Source organism: Hevea brasiliensis, chromosome 12 (genome assembly GCF_030052815.1).
Source record: "Hevea brasiliensis isolate MT/VB/25A 57/8 chromosome 12, ASM3005281v1, whole genome shotgun sequence".
In the NCBI taxonomy this organism is placed as follows: domain Eukaryota; kingdom Viridiplantae; phylum Streptophyta; class Magnoliopsida; order Malpighiales; family Euphorbiaceae; genus Hevea; species Hevea brasiliensis.
The window spans coordinates 22534572-22558746 of NC_079504.1; the positions used below are offsets into that span (position 1 = coordinate 22534572).

Consider the following 24175-nt stretch of genomic DNA (forward strand, 5'->3'; position numbering starts at 1 on the left):
AAACCAGAAATCCCCAATTTTCTTTCTCAAAATCCCTAAACGGTAAAATCCCGTTCTTTCTCAACCCGTTACTTCTCACTGAAATTTTTTAAGAATCGATGGCAAGGGTAAAACAAGTGTCTACCAAACCTCGAAAATTCATGGGTGATGCTATGAAAGCTGCTGCTAGTTCCGAAAAAGAAAGAGAAGAAGGAACTGAAGTTGAGAAACGATGTGTGAAAGCAGAGTGGCAGAACGAGCAAGAAAAAGAAAGGGAAAGGGTATTGCTGGGTCAGAGCCCTCTGCGAAAAAGAAGAAAATGGAAAAGGCCCCTGCTTCGAAACCTTTTGTGCAACAAAATATTTTTGAGCCAAGGTACATTAAATGGGATTCATTTTCTGACTTGCCTTATGAATTTGAAGAATTATTTACTTTTCAAGGCTGGATGGAATTTTCTGAGTTGAATGAATATTATTATCCTTATTTGATTCAAGAATTTTATGGAAGTATGAAAGAAGTTGTTAAAGGAGAAAGTTTTAGTGTGAGAATTAAGAAGAAAAGTCAGATTGTTGATGTTGAATTCTTAGCCTCTGTTTTAAACCTACCAAATGATGGAAATAGGATTGGAACCTTCAAAGATTCTAGGAAGCTTGAAGGATATGATGAGAAGGCATTTCAATTATCAATTTTTTCGGAGGGTACACCTGAAAATGAAATGACCAACATCAGTTTAGTGCCTCAAAATTTTAGGATTCTACAATCCTTCATTCGATATTTGCTCAATCCTAGGAGTGGTAGTCACTCATATGCAAATAGCCTTGACTTATGCATTATGTGGCACTTGGTTAACAAAATTAGATTTAATTTGCCATTTTTGATTTTTAAAGTGATTGCTAAGTCTAGTAAGCATAGAAGGTTGCCATATGCTATGCCTTTGACTCTTATATTTCAAGCTATGGGAGTTGATTTGAGTAAAGAAAAGAAGTTTAGCAATCCTATCCCCATTAAGGAGATATTCAAGGCTGATGATGGTAGAAAAAGGAGTAAGAAAGAAGACAAAAAGCAAGAAGAAGAGACTGAGATTGAGATTGAATCTGAGTTAGAATCAGATTCTGAAACAGAATCGGACATCCCACTAAGCAAGTTGAAAGAAAAGAGTTCTAAGATAGATGAAGGGGAAAGCTCTAAGAAGAAAGAGAAAATGAAGCTAAAAATGTCAGATTTTGTGAAAATCAGTAAAGCAAATCTGAACATGATGAAGGAAATAAAAGAAATGAGTGGACTGACCTTGAATATTTTAGAAAAATCTCATGAGTTGCAGAAGGGAATTATGGCTGAGCACAATGCAAAGATGGATATGTTGATTAATAGATTGGATAGACAAGAGTGGTTCATGAAGAAGATGGCTCAAATGTTGTTTGGTGAATCTTTTGGCAAATTTGGAGATTTTGGAAGTTACCCACAGGGTACTGCTGGTCCTAGCAATGCAAAGGCTGCTGGACCAAGTGGAGTAAAAATTTCTGAAGTGGAAGAAGAAGCAGAGGAGCATGTAGAAGCTGCTGAAAAGGTACAAGAAGAAAGTAAGCTAGCTGAGGTTGAAGAAGTAGAGAAAAATGATGAGAAGGAAAAATCTGTAGAAGAGGAATCAGAAGCAGAACAAGAATCTGACAAAGAGAAATCAATAGAATCCTCCTCATCTCATACTAAAAGCAACAACAGCAGTGACAATGGCAAAAGTGAAGGCAGAAATGGTTCAAGACAAGAAGAGGAGAAGGAAGAGCAGTCACAAGACCCATCCTCTGAACAACCAAACATTGTTCCTACTGCCTCTCAACCAGCACTTGAATCAACCATCTCTTTACCCATGCAATACGGACCTAGAAGAACCAAAACACAAGCCAGAAAATCAGTTCTACCTATTCCTCCAAAAATCCAAGTACCCATAACTGAAAAAGAACCCCCAAAGAAGAAGACACAAGCCAAACTTGTTGATCCCACTCACCTTAGGAGAAGTGGCAGAATTCTTAGCAGCAAAGAAAAATCTTGAGATCTTTTGAAATATGCTTTATGACTTTCAAAGTTGTGTCTTTTTGTTTTTAAACAGGGGAGAAAATAGAAGAAAGCCTATCCTTTTGTTGATGTCAAAAAGGGGGAGAAATCTGGAGAAGATAAGGAAATTTTTTAACTGACAGAATGTTTTTAGTTAACTGGGTACATTTTTAGTTAACTAATTTTGATCAGTGGTTATATGGTTCACATTCTGATATAGATATTTTGGACTTATTTTGGAAAGTTATTGAAGATATGTTGATGATCCTTTATGATTGACTTATGGTTGATATATCTTATGTATGATGATTGAATTGATCTTGGATGAATTAATCTTGGAAATTGCTTAACATGTTATTACCTTCAAGATGCTTTGAATATCAGATTTAGGGGGAGCTATTTTATAGCTTCTCAACATTCTTAATGATTATGTGCATACATATAGGGGGAGCTTGTCTAAAAGCAAGTTCTTGCATACATGACATATGTAGATAGTTATACAATTTAATTTTTATGATCTTCATAGATTCATTAAGTTTTGACATCATCAAAAAGGGGGAGATTGTAGGCCCTGTAAGCTAAAATGAGCTTGATTTTGATGATAACAAAACTTAATGAAATATACATTAACCTTTTGTGCATAAGTATTTGAAGTGATTTTATAGGTCATGATATGCAAAGACACTGATGAAAGGACTATTCTATTGACATGGCTGATATAAAAGGAGTTTATCATCTTGTATAACACAAGACGAATCAAAGTCCATGAAGAAATATGATAGAAATTAAGCTCTTAGATCCATTGTACAAGATTAAAGAATTTATGCCATTTGAGACCTAAAATCAATTTTGTTTTTAGATTCAAGGGTTTAGAAAGTGTTTTTATATCATTCCTAAGGTTTTTGAATGGTCAAAATAATTTTTACAACCTTTCTTCAAAAACTCAAAATTTCAATTTTTAAGTCAGGCAGTAGCGAAATTAGTTAACCCGTTGCAAAAATTAGTTAACTAGTTTTGATGTCTAAAATTCTCTATCTTACAAAACTAGTTAACCGATGAAAATTTTAGTTAACTATTTTTATGACCTGACCTGACTCAACTCTGCTGCACGACTTTCTAAGCAATAACGGCTAGTTTTTTGAAAATTAAAGAGCCGTTAGACACACTCTCCAGCAGACGTTTTTGGCAATGAAAAGCACCTATAAAAGGCATCATTTACTACAATTCTAACTAATGAAAGTGCTCTTATTCATAGTGAATTTATTGTGGTATTTTTGAAGCTTTCATTCAATTACTCTTGAGCTTAGGTGGCAAATCTTCTCTCTCAATCTTCTAGCATTAAATTCTGTATTTGAGAGTTATTGAGAGTGATTTCTTCTACATCAAAACCTATTTAAGGTTGTGTAAGTGTGAGGACACACTTGTGGAAGGTTTTCAAGCACCTTGTGAAGCTTGTGGGAGGTTTTCAAGCACCTTGTGAAGCTTGTGGTCTTTTGTGGGAAGCAAAGACGTTGTAAAGGTCCTCAAGCACCTGGGAAGCTTGCTGATATTGTAAAGGCTTTGAATCTTGCCTGTTGAAAAGATCAAATAGTGGAGTGACTCTCAAAGTGGGACTTTGGGAAGAGTGGATGTAGGCTAAGAGAGCCGAACCACTATAAACATTGTGTTTGATTCTCTTCTTCCCTTAACTCTTTAATTTTCAGCACTTTGATTTTCTGATTATATATATTGAATGTGTTGAGAATTTGTTTATTGAGCTAATATTGCAAACTCTGAATTTTATGTGAGAAAATACACTTGATATCAAGTAATTATTTTGTGTATGAACTAGTATTTGTGCATAACTTGATTGATTACTTAAATTACACCCTAGGAACAGAGTTATACACATACATAGAAGTGCAAAGCCTCGATTTTTCATTAAGTCTAGAGCAAGAGCTAAAAAATTGTCTAAAGTGTCCAATTCACCCCCTCTTGGTCACTTTCTTTGGGACAACAGGGAGGTGAGGGAAGAAGCTTCGCATCAACAAGCAGCTTTTCTCGTTGCAAGAACCCAAGGACTCCAAGGAGAGGAACATGACAAGGGAAGCAAACAAGACTGAGGACCCAGTATTATAGAATTGAACAACAGCCATCTGCTGTGTGTGTGTGAATATATGAAGAGTTAGGTGGATAGGGGAATTAAGTGATAAATTAAAGGCATTTCAATTTGAATCATAAATCTCAATCTTTATGGTAAATCCCATAATAGAGCTATGTGTTGCCAAAACACCCATTTTAATAATAGTACATTAACATTGAAATTCAACCGGACTAGTTCAATCGATGAGAATGAAAATTTTCACACCAAGTCAATACAGAGAATGCACATAAAATCATGCGTAAAAAATTAAACCTAAAATATTTCTGACCATAAATAGTAAAAAAATTAATAATATTCAGAATTTTTTGCAAATTAAATGGGGGGGAACACTTTTCTTCATTTTCTGTTCTATAGACTAACTTGATTTAGAAGGTTGGTTTCCTTTATAGTCATAGTTAATGAGGCTTAATTAATTAAGAATGGGAATTGCATATTTTACATAGTGCAGGGTGGTGTGGGGCCTTCACTTCCGCAGGCTAAGTACGTACGCAGAGTTAAAATTTATATCTCATAGTGCAGTAATAATAGTAAGGCCATACCAACTTTGGAGGGTTATGTACGCAAATGCAAATGCATACCTTTTCTCTGCATTTAATTCCTTCAACGGCCTTTCAGTTTAACTGTTTTCCTACCTTTTTTCACCCATTTAATTTCTCTCTTCAAGCCAAGCCTCATGCCACTTTCAAAAACCAGCAGCTAATTTATTTACGCAATCAACTTCTGTTTAGTGTTATTGCGAGTTCGAGTTTCAATTAAAAAAATAATAAATTTATTTAAGACAGTGTTTGATTTGAAAGATTGAAATAATTGATTTTAATGAATGGTGAATTTTTTAGAAATTTACCTTTTTTTAATAAAAACACCCATTAAATTTCAAGATTTAACCTCTACCTAAATATATGGAATAAAAATCCATAATAATGAATTGAATTTATTTTGTCAAATTTTATATAGATATTAAATTCCCTCAACTTAAACAATGTCTTCATTGTTACAGTAATTCAAAATACCTAATTATGAGAACTTCATATATCCTCCATTTGCAAATCCAATGCTAAATATGTAATGAATAAGAAATTTTTTGTTGAACAAATTGTAAAATATAGGGAGTGGGGGAATAAGAGCAAGTGAAAACAAGAAGTCGCATCGCCGGAAAAGATAATGGCTTTATGGATTGAAAAATACATGTAATCACAGGCACAGCGACAGTGTTAGCATTGTGCATAGAGCAGAAAAAAGGGAATAGGCCCATTCAGAAAGATATAATTGCCAAAAATTTGTAGTGTTTCTTTTCTGGAGGCCGGACGTGGAGCTACTCTTTTCTGGGGACTGATGACTTGATAATGACTTGGAAATTGTCATTTTCTGGAATGTACTTCACCCACCGTCCCCGCCTGCTGCTTTTTCTTCATTCGCATGGAAAATTATTGGACTAATGGTCCAAGGACTGGCATTGCATTCAAGCCCACACTTCGGGACTATGGGCCAATGACCCTAATCTTGTCCCCGAATCTGGTTGGGGCTTGCTTATGCTTTCTAGAATATTAAATCGATATTTGCTCTATTCGCATTTTATTGGTTGAAATGCACCCTCTTTTCTAATTGCTAAAAATAGTCCTTTCTCTAATTAATAAAGATTCAATTACGTTGAAGAATATTTTGAGATTATTCATTTTGATTGCACTTGAGGAAATACACTTTTAAAATTGTCTGTAGATTAAACTTAACATCAATATATGTAACTTTAAAAAATTATTTTCTTCGGCCATCTCAATTAGATTTCAATATATATATATATATATATATATATAGAGCTTAATCCTACTTTAGAATGGATGTAACCGATGTTTTTTAATGAAAATTTTGTTCATTTTTTCTAAAAAATTTCTTCTTCTTTGCCTACGTACTGGGGATTTGCTCGCGATTTCTCAATCATTGGCTATACCCTAGAAGACTTGACATCCAATGACGAGCTCATTAACTGATCTTATCAAATCATTCGACATTTTTTCAAAGTTAACTTGCTTCATATATTGATGAGACTGATAAGAAGGTCAAAAACTACTGGCTTGGACTCAATGAGTTTCCAGATTTGAGCCATGAAGAGTTCAAGAAAATGTATCTAGTATTGAAACCTGACTTATCTAGAAGAAAAGACTGCCCTGAAAAATTCACCAATCACTTACAAAGACGTTGAAAATATTCCCAAGTCTGTGGGTTGGAGAAAGAAAGGAGCTGTTAGTACTCGTGTCAAGAACCAAGGTTCTTGTGGTGGGCTCTCTCTCTCTCTCTCTCTCTCTCTCTCTCTCAAGTAAGGGTTGAATATTTGACCCTCACTCAGAGCAAGAGCTGATCGATTGTGAAACCAATGGCTGCGATTCAGAACCCATGGATTATGCATTTGCCTACGTAGCTTCCAGTGGTGGATCCCACAAGGAAGAATTGAAGCCTATACCATGGAAGATGGCACTTGTGAGATGAGAAAGGTAAGAGAACTGAAGCCCATCATTTGTCCAAGAGAGCCCAATTTCAATTAGCCATCAAGTTTATTTTCTAAAATGGCCTTGTTCACAAGTCTCTTTTCTGTTGCAAGAAGAATCGTAGGTAGTAAGTAATAGATCATGGAGTGGCAGCCGTTGGATGTGGATCAAGCAAGGGAGGCCTGCCTAAGAATGAAGATAAACACTGGCAAGCCAGCAGGAATATGTAAAATCTATAAAATGGCTTCTTATCCCATGAAAAAGAAGTGATTAACCATGCTTTTGGTTTTCATTTCTACTTTTTTTTTTCTTTTACCATTTTCAGTTCCCATTCTTATGGATAAATCCATTTGATGGCATGATGTCTTCTAATTAATTATTTGCTGAAACGTTTTTATCTAATTTGGATGTCACGGATTTCAATTTCAAAAGTACTCTTCAAGTTAAAATGGAGCAATCTTGCTGTTCCTTAACCATAACATATGGCACATTACAACGAAAACAAACGATACTTCGAGGGGAGAAAAAACAAAAGAACATGACAAAGATAACATCGTATCATTGCTGCAAGCCTAGTATATATGTACATATAGAAGGCGGAGACGGAGAAGCTGAAGGCTAAACCTATCTACATATGTCGTATGGACAGAAAGGAAGCGATTAAAAAGTTCTCTAAAGAGCAATAGCTTCTGATGAGTTGAGGCGTCCATTAGCACCAGCGAAACATCTGAAGAAACGCTTCTCGTTGTCTTCTTCTTCATCTTCACCCTCATTCTCATTCTCCTCTAATGATCTTCCCATGGTTTCGGGTGTGAATACATATGTCACCACCATTCCCAGAAGACAAACCGCTCCCAAAGCCACCAATGCAATTGTCATTGATCTAGGTTTTGGATCATTATCGTAATCTTTTTTATTTGAAGCCCACAAAACCCCAAGAGACCCTATCAAAGCACCAATCTTCCCCATGGCCCCGGAAATCCCATGACATGTTGATCTAAATCTAGCTGGAAAAAGTTCGGCAGGGACTATAAAGGTGGTAGTGTTTGGTCCAAAATTGGCAAAGAAGAAAGTGAGTGCATATAGGAACAAGAAACCTCCGTTAGTGTGCTGACCCCAATAATGGTAAGGTATCCCAAGGGCAAAATAAACTATACCCATGAAGAGAAAGCCCATGATTTGGATTTTCCTTCTTCCAACACGATCGATGAAATAGACAGTGAAGTAATACCCAGGAATGGTGGAGCAGACTGCGACGATGGCTTGGAAGCGGGCGATTTTGAAAGCTGCTTTATAGACGTTGTCCTTATCATTTAGTTTAAGGAACTGGCTGTAAATCTGTGACTGGAAGAGGTTACTGCTGTAGAAGACTATGTCAAGGAGAAACCAATTGAGAGAACAAGAGAAGAGATCACGGCCGTGGCGGCGAAAGAATTTTCTGGAGAGAAGGGGATAGGTTGGTCGATCTTGTGGCCATGGCTCGTCTTCTGCTATTTGGCTCATTGAAACGTCTAATACCTTCTCCATGTCCTTTGCTGCTTGTAGGACATTATTCTCCACGAGGGCTGTGTATCTGTACAATTGGATCAAACGGCACATCTATCAACGAATCCTTACTCGAGAAGAGTGAGAAATGTATTTACACTTCATAAAAAGATTTTTTTTTTTCATATATATTATCTTAGGGGCTTTTTACTAAAAGAGTGCATAAAAAAAAAATACCATATAGGATGGGTATAGATTTATTCATCAAAAGGGATAAATTTGCTTAATTGGAGGAGAGAGAAATGGAGATCCTAATATAAATAACGTCCTACTGTTAAAAAAATATTAAAAAAAATAAAATCTCTAAAAATCAAAAAATAATTAAAAGAGAAATTGATAGCTCAATATTATTTTAAGTAGCGTTTGATAATTTTAATAATGTTTTTTATTTTTTCTATTCTACTCGCACTTACACCTTAATTCTCTCACTTATATTATAATAATTATTATTTTAATTATTTTATGCTCTATAATAATAATTATTATTATTTTTTTATGTCACATTATTAGCTAGTAGTAGAAGTGTAAGCAAGAGAATCATGGTGTGGGTGTGGGTGTAACGAAGAGAGTCAAAAAAAAAAAAAATTTTATTAGGTATACTAAATATATATATATATATTATCTTTCATAATTATATAAATTCACTCTTTATAATATAAGAAGAGTTTAAAATTATTTTTTAATACTTTTATATCTAATAATTAATAAAACAATTATTAAATTAACTTTACGCAATTTAAAATTTCTTATAACTATTTTTTTTTTTTTTGAAGATTCTAATTTTTTATAATATTTATACTAGTATCACCTTTTTTTTCTCCTTCAACGCAGCAAATTTATCACTTTTGATGAAAAAGTCTAAACTCTCTGGATGGTAATATTTTTTTGAATGCAGTAAAAAGCTATTATCTTAGGTTTTTCCCACCGGCCAAACAGCACTGTTTCCACTTTCCAATTTTTTTTTGGCAAGTTAATTAAATTTTATCAAAAAAAGCTGTAAGTATTTGCTCAGAAGCACTGGATTTTGATTTATGAGAACAAATCAAGATTAATTATGTTTTCATGGGAAAAAAAAAAAAAAAGAAAGAAGGCATCTTTCTCTGATCTTTCCTGGAAAATAAAAGTCAAACAAAAATACCGTCCTAGTTCCTTCTTCGCAAAGTCAACAAAATAACCCAACTAACAAGAAATTCTGAAACCATAGATTAACATACCTGGCAGTTTCAGGCATCATCATACGCCAATAATAAGTGAGAGCCGCCGGAATTGCACCCAGCATCAGTATCAACCTCCATGAAATATCGGCGTCCTCAGGCGTATGATCCTGGTTCAAATTCCTTGATGCTATCCAGAATATCTTGCACACCACCATGGTCACCGCTGAGCTCGCCAAGATCCCAAATCCTTGCATCGAAAACACTCCCGCAATGAAAGACCCTCGAGTCTTCCTGTTCGCGAACTCCGACATGATTGTCGCCGATAACGGATAGTCCCCTCCGATCCCCAGACCCAGTAAGAATCTGAAAAATCCCAAACTCAACAGAACGCAGTTACGGGTCCTGCATATCGAAAACCCACATCCCGTAGAACTCAACACCATCAGCATCAATGCGACTCCATAAACGCTGCGCCTTCCCTTTCGGTCACCTAGTCTACCGAACACCACCTGACCTATTGCGGTGCCGAGAAGGGTGGTGCTGACCATTAAAGCGACTACACCGGTTGGGATTTCGTATTTGTTGGGTTCAGGCCTGTCCTCGTAGTACATCCTTCCTATAAGTTTCATAATTGGAGGGATGCAGAAGAAATCGTAGGCGTCAGTGAAGAGGCCCATCCCTGCTACGATGATGGCTTTGAAGTGGTAATACTGAGTTCTTGCAGAGTCAAGGGCAGAAAGGACTTTTAACGGCATTGTTGCTGCTGATGTTAAGAAGTTGGAAAGTGGAAAGGAAATGAAAATGGGTAATCTGATGTTGGAGCGATTGAAAATGGAGTTTTTGAATTTTATATACAGAAATGAAGAAAGGAAATTTATTTGTGAAGGTAAGCTATGAGAAATTTCGATGAAAAACAAAGCGTGGACTTTTGACTATGATTCTATAGAAGATGCGAATCAGTTAATACATACAATTTGGATTTGTTTTTTTTTTTTTTTTTTTTTTGGGGGGGGCGCTTTCTGGTTGGTGATGACGAATCTCAGGACAGCATTGTACTATGATAGTATTTAGCAGCTTCCTTTTAAATGACAGTTTTAACCTAACCCTCGATAAGAAGACGGTGAAATCATGGAATTGCTGCGCATCCAATATATATCCGCGCCGGCTATAAGATGATTACCAAGTTAAACATTATTAATAATTATTATCGTTACAGAAAAAAGGGTTATTTAGACTTTTTCACATGGTGAAAAGGGTTTCAACTTCAATCAAGATTACACTCCAAAAAGTAATATTTTAAGCGTCCATTGTCATTGCTAAATGCAAGGTAACTTTGTCAATTAAAAAAAAAAAATGAAGATGAGAACCTTGAAGTTCTAATAGCTATGGACCAAGTTCAAGGATGAATTACGCTAAGGAATAGAGTGAAGACTTGCCATTTGTCAAGGCAGGCATTGGTAGCATTACGCTAATGATTTGACGAATGTATTTGCATGCTCCACATGGACATTCTATGGTCAATAAAGATGGCAAAGCTGGACTAGGTTGTTGGTGTTGGAAAGACATAGTAAGAGGCTTGAAACAAGATCGCAATGGACAAATTGATGATGAACGTGAAAGTCCGTGTGGACCCTTCTTGGGTATTTCGTGGACCTCTTGATAACCCCACTTGTTTGGACTAATGCATGAAGGTAATTTTGCATCTCAATCGCCGTCGTTGTCTATGAGTAATTAAATATTAGATTGGGGAGACCAGACAACCAAATTCCACAAGGACCTTATTGGCAATAGGCATTTCTGGAAAACAAATGTGATGCTCGTTTCTCCACGTTGATTCGAGCCCAAGAAGCTTGGTAACGAGTAAAATCATTCCAAATTCTTTGAATTTGAATGCCTTAATATCAACTCTACCTTCATTATCTGGCGATAAGGGGCAACCCAAGGTTCAAGAAAAACGGAATAGAACCTTAAGTTTTACAATAATTCCAATTTCAATTCTGACTGCAATTTGATCTAATTTTGATCAAATTTTACAATTGACATTTTTTTCAAAGGAAAAAAAGTCAATTTTGACTTGACCCCAACCTAACGGTTCATTTTCAAACTAGACTAATCCGATTTCGATTTGATTATGGTTCCAAACTGGACTGTGGCCACAGGTCTTGATGCGACCTCTTATTGAAACCCATCTCAAGTCTTTGTTCCACATCTCACGACTCCATGCATTTCTCGATGAACCAAAGAAATAAAAATCACATTCATGTAGCTGCATGGTCTAAGCCAGGAGAGAATAAATAGTCATCCAGAGGAACAGCTACGCTGAAAAGATTACTGTCAACGCACACCCTAGGCAAAGCAGAACATATCTTGTGATCCAAGTTTAGAAACTAAGTTAAATGGAATTAAGAAAAGGATTAGCTGCACCGAAAAACCTAGATCTATTGGATAAAAACACAACAACACTATTTATCCAAAAAAAAAAAAGAAGGAAAATATGCATCAACAAGGCAGTCCGCAGTATGCCCTTACTTCAGCATAAACTTCACCTGTGTTCTCCTGTCTTTGTATATTTACATGCATTTAGGATTATATGCAATTAAGCTCCTGAATAAAAACTCATGAAGGCAGGATTCAACCATCCACATGAATAACTGGTACTCTCTCTTTCATAACCATCCCTTCCAGGATACCATCACCCCGGAAATTAGGACAGAAGAGTCGAGGGTCAACAGGTCCAGGCAATTTGAAGGAAATAGTAAATGGTCCAGGTGGGCTCAGTTGTTGGACTCTCAACTGGAACACATTCAATGAGTCTCTCAAAAATCCAGCATCAGGCGTTACTACTCCTCGTACATGAATAGTCCCATCACGTTGGATCTCGCATTTTACCCCACCTGCAAAGATAAGCAATTAAGCACAATCTACTTGGTCAATTCCTATGTTTAGTAATGTAATGAGTTAGCTAGGTTAAATAACTGCCACACAGCATCATAAAGCTTTCTTCAAGGATTCCTTGCCATCCCCTATGATCCAATCAAGGACTCAAAGTGAAATATGCTTTATATTATGAGCAACTGTTTAACCAGGTCAATATATGGTACGCAATAGTTGATATATGCCGAAGGTACAACCATTGAAGGTAGTAAACTTACATTCATTCTTCCGGATGCCAGGCAGTGCAACCCGGAAAAGGTACGCTGCTTCACTAACACCTATGTCAATTAGACCAATAGGTGGTCCAGCACCACCTTCCTTTGCTGTTCCAGCTAATACTACTGGTGGTTTCAGTTGTGGATGGTTGCCAAGGCTTTGTGGATCCATGCCGCCAATTCAATAACCACCTATTAAACTTACATCATGAGCATAGGGACAGCAATATAGACTAATGCAGCAAAAGAATGCTGAATGCACAAACATGCAATTGTCTTTTTATACTTTAATCTATATAGAATTAAGAAAACTTGGAACTGCAGGTAAAATATTTAAAAACCACCTATTAAAAGTTGCTTTTGCATCTAACCGCTGCTTTCCCTGTCCTAAAAGATGCACATGGTCAGGAAGATTTTTATAATTCAATGAGAATACGGAAAAGTTCAAACAACTAGAATTGTTAATGTAGCTTATATTTTTAATTGTGCTTCAAGTTCAGAAAACTGATGTCGCAAGGTATTTTGCGGTCGCCTGGACGAAAGCTCTTCACCGAAGTGGGAAAAGTGAGGAGTCGCCACTTTAATTTTAAGGGAAATTAAAGAAAACCATTTGTGAAAACAGATCAAAAGGAAACCACTTCGAAAACAGAGATTCTAGATTCGGGGTCCGTATATGGACAGGGAAGGTGTTAGGCATCCCGCCTCATCCCTTAACGAGGGTAAACAGATTTAATGTTATGCTCTTTTATAAATTAAAAGGGTAATTAGGGGATTGGGATAGTGATGATGTTAATTCTTTGTGCAAAATAAAGGAATGTTTGATATTTCACTTATCTTGGGTTGCCCAGGAACACAAGTTCGTGAGGTGGCCCTTTAGTGAATAAGTGTTTGAGTGAGATTGTCTTGTGTATTGGGGTCATGTCATTTAGTTTGAGTCTTTTTAAGAGAGCCCGGACAGGGAACTTTTCCCGATCTCTAGGTATATTTTATTAAGAGTTTTGAACGGGAGATTTCGGATAAGAACTCTCATCCGATCTCCCTGTTTTAATTTAGACAAGAATCGGGTAAGAACTCTCCCCCGATCTCTTAGGGTGTTTGGTTTAGAATTTGATGAAGAATCTCGGATAAGAATTCTCCTCCGATCTCCGCATTTTTTGTTTGAGCGAGGATCGGGTAAGAACTCTCCCCCGACCTCTGTGTTTGGTTCAAAAATTTTAAAAGAAGGATCTCGGATAGGAACTCTCCTCTGATCTCCGAGTTTTCATTTGAATAAGGATCAGGTAAGAACTTTCCCCTGACCTCTGTGTTTGGTTCAAAAATTTTAAAAGAAGGATCCCGGATAAGAACTCCCCTCTGATCTCCGTGTTTTTATTTGAGGATCAGGTAAGAACTCTCCCCTGACCTCTTAAAGTGTTCGGTTCAAAGTTTTAATGAAGGATCTCGGATAAGAACTCTCCTCCGATCTCCGTGTTTTTTATTTGAATGAGAATCGGGTAAGAACTCTCCCCCGACCTCTTAAAGTGTTTGTGACTTAAGACCGAACTTTTCACCGATCTCGTATATGACTACCTTGTCCGAACTCTTTGGCTGGCTACATCCGATCTCTCTCGGTTACTAGTCTGGGGTCTTATCTTGATTCCCGCTCTATTTTGCTATTTCCTAGACTCGCTTAGTAGCCCGACCTTATGACTTTTCTCCTGATTCCCTATTCATTCTTTGATTATTTTACTTATTCAAAAGAAACTATCACGTTAGGATATTGCTACTAAATTACCTATAAGTTACCCGCAACCGGAACACCTATATTCGAAGGAAATAAAACTAAGAACAAATAAATAACGTGAACTTATGAATGAAAAAAGTAAACTCAAGAGAATAAATATCGGCCTGAAGGATCTACGTGGGATCTTTAGTATGATTAGATTTAATGAAAATTTCGAGAATAAAAGCAAAGAAAGTAAAACGCAAGCGTTCGATAAAATGACAGTCTAGGAACTTACCTGTGTGAGGTCGAGACTACCAAACTGACTCTGGAGATCACAAGTATTGTGGAGCTGAAACCTAGTGATACAAGGACCAATGCTTACTTCGAGATTGCCAAAAACCAGGTTAAAGTGCTGTTGAGCCAAAGCGACAGAAACCGGGTCAAAATGAGATAGGGCTGAGAGAATAATGTGTTGATGTTGGGGTGATGAAGACGAGACTGAACGGAAATGGCGTGGTAGAGTGATGAACAAACTGAAAATGAATGATTTCAGGGTTCGAAAACTCAATCAATGGAGATACTCAAGAAAATTAGTTTCTGAAGTTTCTTAATTTTTCTGCAAGCTTAGAATGGCAAAACAGCAAGACTGAATTAAATTTCAGAGCCTTTCCACTATAATCACCACCACCTTTTTTTTTGTCCCCCCGCCTACAGTATTGTATGCAGGTATTTATAGGGAACGGGTGCTACTAATGAAGGGTCAGGATCTCCCCTTGGGGAGACGGAAGGTTTGGATTTAAAATGACATAATCCGACGTCTGAAAATTAAAGGGAATCAAAACGGACGGCTGGGATCTTATTCAGAATATCTGTCCTTTCTCTTCTTAATTCAAAGGCTCAGGATCTTGCCTGTCAGGACAGATCCAAAGGCTGGGAATAAAAGGCGCCGGACCTGTCGTCTGCCTTTTGATCAAAGGGCTCCGGGTTCGTCCTTACAAGTATGATCAACGGTGGAGATTGAGATGCACAGAACTGCCATAACTATTTTGGCGCCTGTCAGCAATGTGGGTGATTCTGCAAATGGGGCGTGCGGTGAAGATTTGATCATGCCTGCAACGCTTTAACTACCTCGGCTCTGATTATGTAGAGAGTTATTGGAAGTCATCCTTCGAGCTTTCAGATCTCTATTCCTTCCGATCTCTTTGTTATGACCCTTTTCCGATCTCTCATATCGGGCCCCTCTTCCCGATCTCTTCCATTCTAGAACTTTCTTTTTTACCCGACCTGCCTTAGTCAAAGCAATTAATTCTTCAGTTATCGATACATCCGCTTCGGTTTCTGTATGCAATAAATGCTCAGGCCCCTATATATATATACCAGCGAGAAAACTCCTCTACAATTCATTCCTACCCCTTCCATTTCTCCATTTCTCTTGTTCTAGCTTCTCCGGTGACAATTTCGATTATGGTGACTGCTTTTGATATTTTTCCGACTGTTCTCTTTGCTCATTGACTGAAAATTTATGATCCCGGTGATCGAAGAATCATGAGAACCATATCTGATGACAGTGAGGGAACCGGACTAATTTATCGATCAATATCGAAAATGTCGATTATGCCGATCTCGAATTGGTCTACCGATATAATCGGTGAACCGATCTCGGGTGAGAGGACTGCTAATTTCCATCTTAATATCGGTGACCACCTCTTGAAGTTCATTTGGCTCCTCACCACATCGAACGTACCGACTGCAGCTCAGTTCTGGTCGATGACATCGACTATGACTCCACTCACCATCATGAGAGTCATAGTCACCCCATCTGAGCTGCACATCTATCCGATGCCTATGGCTGGCTTTCTAATCAAACACATCTTTTGATTCAGCCACAAGACTAGACTTTGACATAGGTCCTTACGAGGTAGAATATAGCGCCGATCTTTAGAGATCGCCCAAATGATATAATATGACCTTTTAGAAATGAAATGAAATTTTATTTGAAGGTCATTATTTAATTATCGCATTGGTTAATTTTCCGATCTCTAATGTGCATATCCGATCTGGTCCCTAACTAAATTGTCCTTAGCCGATCTGTGATTCTGAACATTTGCCCTAATCCGACAGCCTTAGCTAACCAATCTCATTTTATTTTATTTTATTTATTGTGTTTCTGGAACCTTCCCGCGATGTATCAGGAAAGCGGGCGGATTCTGCTAACCGATGCATTGCTTGGGACTCTGTGAGCATTGAATGCTCAAACGGGTATAAATAGGGAGAGGGTCAGTCAGTTGCTCCCTTATGTCATTTTCAGCACTTTGCTAGCAACTTCAAAATTCTCTCATTTCTTCAAGTTTTTCCGGCACTGATCACACTCCGGTAAGGATTTTAATCATTCTCTTAGTTAAACTTCTTTTATTTCTCTGAAAATGAGCGGCGCCGAGGGTCAAGGAGCTGCGAGCCCGCCTTCTGTCCACGTTTCGCGGACCTCAGAAGAGAGCGACGTAATCAGATCGGGTGGTCAAACCAGCACGGCCCTCATTCCGGTAACCGGTCCAGCTGCCAGACCGAGCCGAGGGGGATCTTTAAGGAGAGACAACTTGCCCATTGATGAGTTGCCTTCGGTTTTGAGGAAAACCGATCTTCAAACTATAAGCTAGGAGTACAATCTGCGGATCGACTCATTTAAACTAATCAAATGCCACGGCGATCACTTCTTCGATGAGAGCGATCTCATCATGGTGTACGAAGAGCAACTGAAGGCTAGGCTCCGCTTCCCCTTGGACGACTTCTACAAGGCCGTCCTAAAGTTTCACTATGTCTCGGTAGCCAAGTACATCCGAACTCCTGGCGGACTCTAATAGCCTTCCGAAGCCTCTGCCGAGCTAAGGGACTGGAACCCACGGCCAAAGTCTTTGCCGAGCTACATAGGCTCGCCCTCAGGAAGGATGATGAGTTCTGGTTCTTCCAAACTAAGCCCAATTGTTCTCTCTTTACCGATCTCCCCTCTTTATTGAAGAATTGGAAGAATTGGTTCTTTATTTTGAGGAGCAAGATTCGGAACAGCTTTGAGGGCATCCCACGGAGTTGGCAACATCTGGTTGCTTCGATCCCAAAAAAGATCGCTTTAAATAAGGACGAAGACGCCGTGGTGAAAGAGTTGAAGTCTCAGGCGTACACCCAGAAGTTCTCTTGCTTTGACTCGGTGATGGCCGAACTGAAGTATTGGATGATGCGGCTAATCAACGACGAAGAATACGAGCTTTAGCTCTCTGACCTCAGCCCTAGTACCTTCTATATCTCTGATCTCTGAACTTTGGCAAACTCACTGACTTTTCTTTGTGCAGGTATAGCGGGCGGCGATGCTTCAAAAGAGAGCCGGAAGCGAAAGAGAGAGGCCTCCAGGAAGGTACGAGAAATGAAGATCGGAGCGGCATCACAGACGCCAAGGCGAGATTCAGGAGAAGCGCTGGGAGACTCGTCCCGACCTTCAGGACAACCGATCCCAGAAGTAGAGGTAGCTCATTCTGCCTCTCGACAAGAGGAACCACCACCTCCACCTATTCCTTCTAATGCGGAAGGTGGGCCTTCCCAACCTACTGTGAGGACCCTGTCTCGAGGTGCCCAGGTCCTCATTCATTTCCTAGAGAAGAACCGATCAGTTCAGGAGAATCCGGGCTTGGCCAAAGTTCTGGGAGCTTCCATCTGCCTCCAGGAAGACCGGAACAGGCTGACCCCGGGTAGCATTGACGATCTCCTGGCTCAGACGATGAGTTTGAGGGTAGAGAGCCTGGTGAATCAGCATATAATCAGGGAAAAGGCTCATCTTCTAAGGCAAGAAATTCTAAAAGCGGTCCAGAACGCAGCTTCTGCCCAAGCCAAACTTTCATCCGCCCATGACTATATTGCTGAAATCGAAGGTCGAATGAAATCCTATGAGGATAAGTTGGCCGAACAGGCTCGTGAACTTGGAGAAGCTCGAGCGCTCCAAACTGCCGATGTTGCTCGCCTTACCGAAGAAATCAAAGCGAAAGAAGAAGAGGCTGTGACTAGGGAAGCTGGTGCTTATGTGAATGCCCACAGCGATCTTCTGGCTAAGTTCAGAGGCGTTATCCTGGGGAAGACTTCTTGTGGATGGTGGATCTGGCACCTCAAGACGAAGAGGAGAGCGAGGAGGAAACCGAGAGAGAGAGGGAGAATGAGCGAAATGTCAATGTACCTGGAGAACAGACTGGGGGTGACCCTCCAGCCGAATGACTTGTAACCTTTTGTTTTAACATGAAATGAAATTCCTTTTGTTCAACTTCTTGATGAGATCAGAAAGTATCCGGATTGTATGAGTGCTTGATTGTTTGAACATATTAGAACATCAAACTTAAAAGAGATTGTTGATCTAAATATAAGAGGTCGAAAAAAAACATTGTATGCATGAGATCGGCCTAAGCCGAGACCAAACACCGGGCAGAACTTTAGATCATTAAAATTGGAAAGGCTTGATTTGAATTAGATCGGAATCACCATTAAATCGGACTGAGATCTTAACTTTATTTTAAGTAATGTCTGAGATATACAAGTGAGGAACCCGATCTTAGTGTTAGCTAAACGACTTTCAACTATATTTTGTAAAGAAGAGATCGGAAATGAGATTGGATGTCATGGAGACTTGATATTGGTTTGATCTCCTTTGACGAGAGATCGGAAAGCAATCGACTAGATGCGGGATCGGTTTATTTCCTGATCGAGTCACTTGTAACCGAAGAATGTCGGTTGGGGGTCGATTTTCAAAGTTCATTGACTTCGGTGATCGGCCAAAATATGGTGTCGACAACTGACATTACTCAGCCTACGTAATCAATTTAAGCTAATAAGGAAGTGGAAGAAAAAATGGTTCAGCAAAATCATTAACGTCCTATGATAGTGCTCACAATAAGCTTGCAAAATAGGGCAGGTAGCAGCAAAGAAATTCATAAGTAAACATGACAGCATGCTAAGACATTCAAAATATATACCCATAACATGCAAAGTATAAAAGTAAACAATCACTGCAACAATTATGCAATCGTTTCATTAAAAAAAAAAAGGGAACATTTATCAAGTTTGAAATTCTAGATCATCCATTGATTTCTTTTGAGGACAAGAGTTCCAGAGCAGTTGTACCACATAGGACAGCCAAAGCAGACAATTCTTTTCTCAAGTTAAAAATACCATTCACGCAAAGATGCAATTAAGAACAACTGCTTTTAGAATTTTTGAACGAATATTATATTCATTTCCAAATAAAACCTTGTGGACTTCAGTTCAGAATCAAACTGAAAAATGGATAGCCAATCCCAAACATCTGCACTGTATGTTCAATTACCAAACACAACAATACCTATTGGAATATCATAAAAAGCACCACCTTATATATTCCCCTGATACATCTTATAACTGTCCCAGGGCACTTTAGTATCACTTTTTGGCAGCCTGTCTGTAGATGGTGCATAAAACAGACATGGGTTCCTAGTGAGGTAGAAATTACAGCAGGTCTATCAGAGCAGAAATGCTCAGGAGATCCCATGGATAAGAGCACTAAGATCTTACGCATATGTCTGGTAATCCAGCATGCAGCACGCAACATTTTTTTCAACATTACATGACAGCGTAATATTCAGAAATATAAAGTCATAGTAAAAGAGGCAAAAAGCATTGAATGCCAGCCTGAAAGACCGAAACTATCGTCTGAAAGTTCAAACCATGAAGATTACAATAATGTAAATAACCATACACAGAATGAATGTGGTGCAAGTTCAAGTTTCTTAAATGCATGCGTTTAAACATCTAGAATCCTTAGGTCAATTACAAGGGAAGCAAACAGAGAAATTTGCTTTGACTAAGCAATAATTGAATTTAATAGGAGCCCTAAAATGCAATCATAATTACAAGTAGAATTAAATTATACCCCTCAGCTCTTTGCTTTAACTACATTCCACAAGAAGCCCTACTTTTTATATGCTTTTATACAGTGACGAAGCCAGAATTTTAGTTTAGGGGGGCTCAATTAAAATACATGATTTGTTAATAAATTACTTACTTAGGTGTTAATTGAAGGGATTGAATAACTAACGATGACAACCATTTCATAATTATAAAATAAAATTTATATAACATTACTATTAAACTCACTTAAAACTTTTAAAACCCTTAAGGTCCCATACTCATCAAAATTTAATATAAAAATAGTAAAAAATATTTTTTGTAAAATTACCGTTAAATCCTTGAAAATTTTCAAAATTTCAAGGGGGCCCAATGCCGCTCTTGGCCCACCCCTAGCTTCTATTTATTTATTCATTTAGTAATTCTACCTATCATGATCTCTCTTCATCTGATAGAGAAGGAATTCAGTTTAAGATCTGTATAGGAAAAATACAAATTGAGGGATTGGATAGCATACGATCAATATGAATGACAAACTTTTCACCCTAAACATATGATATATTCTTCACCTGAAAAAACTAAAGTAGCCACTGAACTAAAACTCTAGAATTTGAAAGTAGTATTTTTATAACCAAAAACATCAAGCAGGAATTTGGTGCTTACACTAGGGCCTAAGTGTCAGATACATGCCCATCTCTAGCATGGATATCTTCAATTTTTATACCTTTCTTTGTGTTTGGAAATTATGCCCAAGTACATGCATCCATTTGCAGGTGTTTGATGTGTGTCCAAAAGAGAGTGTGCTAGGATGCAGTAAACAGCTGGAGTAATAGAATATTGGAATAGACAACCCTGAATCAAATCACTTAAAAGGAAAGGAGTGCCGGATACCTTGCAAGAGACTCTAATTTTCACCACTGAAGACTTATATTAGATTTTCAAAATCAAGAATTGCATCACATAGCATTAATAGAAAAATAATAATTCCAAACATTAACTAAACAATACTTCCACGATCATATTAGAGTAGAGCCAACCCCAAGGCATTAGAATCATACTGACCGTACTCTAAAAGATGATCCTTCATTCAGTGTTATAATAATGTTTTAATTTTACCCAATTAGTAAAAAATCCTGCTACTGCATGACAATCACAATGCCTAAGATTATCTCTTCCACAAATGAACCAAGGTAAACGAAAATGCACAAGAATTTTGTCACCTGAACATCATTAGAAAACATTTAAAAGCATACTGTAGGAACCACCAAATCCCATTTTCTACAACTCAACTCAACCTTTATCCCAAAAATTTGAGGTCGGCTATATGAATTTTTTTCTCCACTCTAAATGATTTTGGGTTAAATACTCATAAATGTATAATGCTTCTAGGTCCTGTGGTACTACTCTCCTCCAAATCAGTTTAGGTCTACCCCTTCTTTTCTTTCTATCCTCTAACTTAATGTGCTCTACTTGTCTAACTAGAGCCTCCGTATGTCTACGCTTCACATTAACAACCCACCTCAATCTCCCTTCTCTCAACTTATCCTCAATTGGCACCACTCCTATTTCTCTGATACTCTCGTTACGGACTTTATCTAGTCTAGTATGGCCACTCAACCAAATCCCATTTTCTACAACAAATGAAAATAAATTAATAGTAAAAATGAAGGCAGCAACAAGCCTATTCAAAAAGATGCTTAGATAAACAATTTTCTAGGGCAAGTACCTTCCTCCTCCTGGGTAAAATCAATCCGATCGTTTCAGGACAAGCATAAATTAAGAGAGAGTGCACCAAAGACATATAAACCCCACAAACAATATTGAGAAACAACATTTAATTCACCTTAAATGCGTGATGCGTGATAAATTCATCGCTCAAAACGTTGTGTGATAAATTAAGAACAAGAGAATAGAACCCTAGATATTTGAAATTATACGGGATATGAGTTGTAAGGGTATCCACGCAATGCCATTAACAATCATTACCGCCGGATAGGGACCAACTTATGTTCTCTCCATACAACCATTGACCTCTTCCTCTCCCCCCTGCTGGCGAACCTCTCATTTCCCATCCGATACAATAAATGTAAGGGGCTAGTCTCTTTATTCACAAATTTTACTTTTCTTTTTCATGATATTTTATTAGCAATCGACAAATGGTAAATTTGAACTGATTCAGTTTCTAAATATCAAAACATTAACATCGAATCTAATAACAACAAAAATAATAAACATATATATATATATTAAAAAAAAAAAGAGTAAATTCGAGTATATCTATGCATGTGAGCAAGTGCACATAGAAGCATATGTTCAAGCAGCATTTTTTCAGCATGTAAAGAGAAGAAGGAGAATGGTCGAACCATAAAGCAGGGAAGAGGAAAACGACGACGCAGCAGAGGCCGCCGGTTAAGCTCTGTTCTGCGTCTGCTAGAGAATCAGAGTTGGGTATAGTTTTTTCGTGTCAAGAAGCCTTGGGCTCGCGTTTGCGCTCATGAGTGACGTTTTATGCCCAATGGTACCTCAGCCCCTTCTCTATTTTATTCCATCATGTTTTCTCAAGGGGAAAAAAAAAATCCATTTTTTTTAATCTGTATACATTTTATGTCTTGCTTTTTGTAATTAGGGAGTTTTTTTTTTCAATTTGTGGTGCATTATTGTAACACCCCAAATTTTATTATTTATGAGTATTTTTGGTATTTTAATTTTATTTGAATTTTAGGAATTTTTTTGAGATTTTTCGGATTCTAAAAATCGGGTTCGATTTTCAGAAAATATAAACTTTGATGATTTTTAAAAATTAATTTAAAGACCACGTGGCAAAACTAAAAATATATTTGGAGTCTACGTATTTTTCTGAGTTTTCGAAAATTTTTTTCGGAATTTTTGGACCTCGTTTTCGGTCCCGAGGCAGAGTAAAAATTCAAAATTTTATATTTCGAATCGAACCGGCCGAATCGAACCGGACCGGATCGGACCGGTCGAATCGGACCGGTCTCTTCTCTTTTTCTTCCTCTTCCTCCCGCGCGCGACGCCCTCTCCCCTTCTCTCTTTCTTTTCTCTCTCCTCCCCTCCCCTGCCGCCGGCCAGCCGCCTCCCTTGCGTCCTCCCCTCGCCGGCGCCGCCTCCCGTCGGCCAGTAGCGGCCCGAAAAGGCGCAGCGCGAAAGTCCCTGCCGCGCGCCAGCGACTTCCTCGGCCAAATCCGGCCGATCCGGTCACCGATTGGACCGGGTCTTGTGTCCAAAACCATCTACTCGGCGAGAGCTTTCCATAGACACCAAGAACGCCGAAATCCATCGAGCGAATTGTCCGATTTTAGCTCGGGAAGATTTTAGCCCATTTCGACTTTTGGGCTAGATTTCTCGAAAACCGTGAATCCCACGAGAAAACCGAGGCCACCAGCACGCTCCATTCGTCGAGAGCTTCGCAACGACATAAATTTTGAATTTTTTCGACACCGTTTTCGGTGGGTCCCACGGAACTTTGCAGTGTATTTTCGAGCACTAATTGAGCTTAGAAAATTCTGAAAAATTTATGTACTAACCCCCGTGTTATGGGCTTCGTGTAGGTATCCTCGATTCGCGGAAATTCGGCGATTGGCCGTCTTCAAATTTGGGCGAACGGACCCGTTCTGGAAAAGTCTCGGGTGGGCGAGGTTTTGGCTAGCCCCCCATTGTCAGACGTCCCGAGCGCGTTCCCGAAGTCGGAATCGGCAAAGGTAAACCCGAACCTTGTTTTTACGTAATTTTCTAGTGCTTAAATAAGATTAAAAATCCATAAAATATTCGTGGTAGCTTAGAAAATTACGATTCTTTTTGCAATAGCTTAGTAATATTGCTAAGGACATGAGGCAAAGTTTTATAATTTTTAGAGCTTGTTTGGGCAGTTTTTGCAAAAATGATCAATAATAAGGACTAAATTGAAATTTTGCGTATTGTGATTGATGACTGATTTGATGGGCCCAGGAGGGGCTGTGTGATATGATTGAACTGTTGATATATGGATTGTGAATATAGAAGTGCGTTTTTAGCCCTTTTGCAGGTCGGGTAGGTCCTAG

At 38.3% G+C, this 24175-nt stretch overlaps 3 protein-coding genes across 4 annotated transcripts; 1 reads left to right on the plus strand and 2 right to left on the minus strand.

The window, feature by feature from the left end:
- Positions 1-211: 211 nt before the first annotated feature.
- On the plus strand, positions 212-2026 carry LOC110657548 (uncharacterized). Its single transcript, XM_021814787.2, has one exon. It carries the CDS (start codon positions 212-214, stop codon positions 2024-2026), a length of 1815 nt encoding a protein of 604 aa, XP_021670479.2.
- Positions 2027-7088: 5062 nt separating this feature from the next.
- Positions 7089-10339, minus strand: LOC110654423 (probable inorganic phosphate transporter 1-9). The gene is made up of 2 exons (XM_021810409.2): positions 9411-10339; positions 7089-8224 (listed from the first exon to the last, which is right to left on the minus strand). Exons 1-2 carry the CDS (start codon positions 10106-10108, stop codon positions 7324-7326), a joined length of 1599 nt encoding a protein of 532 aa, XP_021666101.2. The 5' UTR covers positions 10109-10339; the 3' UTR covers positions 7089-7323.
- Positions 10340-11732: 1393 nt separating this feature from the next.
- Positions 11733-22638, minus strand: LOC110654425 (increased DNA methylation 3). 2 transcript variants are annotated; one of them, XM_021810412.2, is made up of 3 exons: positions 22481-22638; positions 12506-12675; positions 11733-12247 (listed from the first exon to the last, which is right to left on the minus strand). In XM_021810412.2, exons 2-3 carry the CDS (start codon positions 12672-12674, stop codon positions 11985-11987), a joined length of 432 nt encoding a protein of 143 aa, XP_021666104.2. In that variant the 5' UTR covers position 12675; positions 22481-22638; the 3' UTR covers positions 11733-11984. The 2 variants fall into 2 exon arrangements, with proteins under 2 accessions (XP_021666104.2, XP_021666105.2); XM_021810413.2 differs by having other exon boundaries at positions 12506-12694; positions 22481-22635.
- Between the last annotated feature and the right edge of the window lie 1537 nt (positions 22639-24175).